The 2,500-nt window shown below is 57.3% G+C and overlaps 1 protein-coding gene across 1 annotated transcript in view; it reads left to right on the top strand.

Moving 5' to 3' along the window:
• LOC143297137 (zwei Ig domain protein zig-8-like) overlaps positions 1 to 2,500 on the top strand; it is a 44,326-nt gene that overhangs the window by 30,635 nt on the left and 11,191 nt on the right. The window contains exons 3-4 of the mRNA XM_076609313.1: positions 120 to 339; positions 2,006 to 2,165. Of these exons, the coding sequence (XP_076465428.1) occupies positions 120 to 339; positions 2,006 to 2,165 (380 nt within the window). The remainder of the gene's footprint in view (positions 1 to 119; positions 340 to 2,005; positions 2,166 to 2,500) is intronic.

Genomic DNA, 2,500 nt, shown 5'->3' with positions numbered 1-2,500 from the left:
CAGAGATAGGAAGGGGCAGATTCGTGAATACATTGATGATCTTGTACTGTATTCTGTGTGAAACATTTTCATCATCATCATTATCATTATCAACATCATCATTATCTTCCCTCACGCAGGTGGCCTGGAGACGGAAGTCGGACGACACCTTCCTGACGGTGGGCAAGGTCACTCTGACCAAGGACCCCAACGTGGTCCTGGAGCACGTGAGGAAGCGGGGCGGGGTCAGCAGCTGGGACCTGGTCTTTCGGCGGGCCCGCAGGGAGCACCAAGGGCTGTACGAGTGCCAGCTGACGTCACAGCGCGTCTACGTCAGAACGGTGACGCTGACGGTGCTGGGTGAGTGGGAGTGGGGTGGAGAGGAGAGGAGGGGAGTAGGTGGGGGAGGGAGGGTTGGTGGGGGGTTGAGGGTATGAGTGGAGGAGTAGGGAGGGGTTGAGGGTGAGAGTGGGGGAGATGGGGGTTGTGGGGGAGATGGGGGGTTGAGAGTATGTGGCGGGGGAGATGGGGGGTTGTGGGGGAGATGGGGGGTTGAGAGTATGTGGGGGGGAGGGGTTGTGGGAGAGATGGGGGGTTGAGGGTATGTGGGGGGGGAGACGGGGGGTTGTGGGGGAGATGGGGGGTTGAGAGTATGTGGGGGGGGAGGGGTTGTGGGAGAGATGGGGGTTTGAGGGAATGTGGGGGGGAGACGGGGGGTTGTGGGGGAGATGGGGGGTTGAGGGTATGAGTGGGGGAGACGGGGGGTTGTGGGGGAAATGGGGGGTTGAGGGTATGAGTGGGGGAGACGGGGGGTTGTGGGGGAGATGGGGGGTTGTGGGGGAGATGGGGGGTTGTGGGGGAGATGGGGGGTTGAGGGTATGAGTGGGGGAGACGGGGGGTTGTGGGGGAGATGGGGGGTTGAGGGTATGAGTGGGGGAGACGGGGGGTTGTGGGGGAGATGGGGGGTTGAGGGTATGAGTGGGGGAGACGGGGGGTTGTGGGGGAGATGGGGGGTTGAGGGTATGTGGGGGGGAGACGGGGGGTTGTGGGGGAGACTGGGGGTTGTGGGGGAGATGGGGGGTTGAGGGTATGAGTCGGGGAGACGGGGGGTTGTGGGGGAGATGGGGGGTTGAGAGTATGAGTGGGGGAGACGGGGGGTTGTGGGGGAGATGGAGGGTTGAGAGTATGAGTGGGGGAGACGGGGGGTTGTGGGGGAGATGGAGGGTTGAGAGTATGAGTGGGGGAGATGGGGGGTTGTGGGGGAGATGGGGGGTTGAGAGTATGTGAGGGGGGAAATGGGGGTGGTGGGGGAGATGGGGGGTTGTGGGGGAGATGGAGGGTTGATAGTATGAGTGGGGGAGATGGGGGGTTGTGGGGAGATGGGGGTTTGTGGGGGAGATGGGGGTTTGTGGAAGAGATGGGGGGTTGAGAGTATGAGTGGGGGAGATGGGGGGTTGTGGGGGAGATGGGGGGTTGTGGAGGAGATGGGGGGTTGTGGAGGAGATGGGGGTTGTGGGGGAGATGGGGGGTTGAGAGTATGACTGGGGGAGGTGGGGGCTGTGGGTGGTTTTGTGGTGGGGTGAGAGGGAACATTTTTCGGCAGAAATGGGCAACGCCAGAGGTATGGAATATGTTCTGGTTAATGTATATAATAAATTTCCTCCTTTTTTAAAATTTTTAATTTTTCTTTTTCTTTTTTTTTCGGGGTGTGGGTGGGGGGGGTGGGGGTTTCTGAGATATCGAACATTGTATTAAGGCCTGTGGTTTCAGCTGGGCTATAAGCTGCAACAATTATGTTGATGATGATGATGATGATGATGATGATATGACGACACATTGATTGCGACGATGACACTTCCAAAGAAGAAGAAGAAGAAGACAACTACGACGATGACGACGACGACGACGACGATGATGATGATGATGATGATGACGACAGTGGCGACGATGAGAAGCTCTCTTGTGTTGTGCTGCATGCACCCCCCCCCCCCACCCCCCTGTTCCCCCTGCTCCCCCCACCCTCCAGACGAGCCGCTGTACAACACCCACATGGTGGTGACGGCCGGTCAGCCCCTCCACCTGAGGTGTGAGGTGGCGTCCTTCAACGTGTCCACCTCGGCCCTGCACTGGGAGAAGGACGGGCGACACATCGACTCCATCCTCTACCCCTTCATCTACATCACCAGGTAGCTGGGGTTTCACTTCGGTCAGTTTTTCCTTTTCGTTTTTTTTTTTTTTTTTCCAGTTTCGAGGTGTCAGGGCGTTCGTGGACTATTTCCTATTCGCTACACCACATCTGTTGTTGAAGTATATCTTCTTCTTCTTCTTCTGCGTTCACTCGTATGCACACGAGTGGGCTTTTACGTGTATGACCGTTTTTACCCCGCCATGTAGGCAGCCATACTCCGTTTTCGGGGGTGTGCATGCTGGGTGTGTTCTTGTTTCCATAACCCACCGAACGCTGACATGGATTACAGGATCTTTAACGTGCGTATTTGATCTTCTGCTTGCATATACACAC

Source organism: Babylonia areolata, chromosome 22 (genome assembly GCF_041734735.1).
Source record: "Babylonia areolata isolate BAREFJ2019XMU chromosome 22, ASM4173473v1, whole genome shotgun sequence".
NCBI lineage: Eukaryota > Metazoa > Mollusca > Gastropoda > Neogastropoda > Buccinidae > Babylonia > Babylonia areolata.
This window is presented reverse-complemented; position numbering and strand designations above follow the sequence as displayed.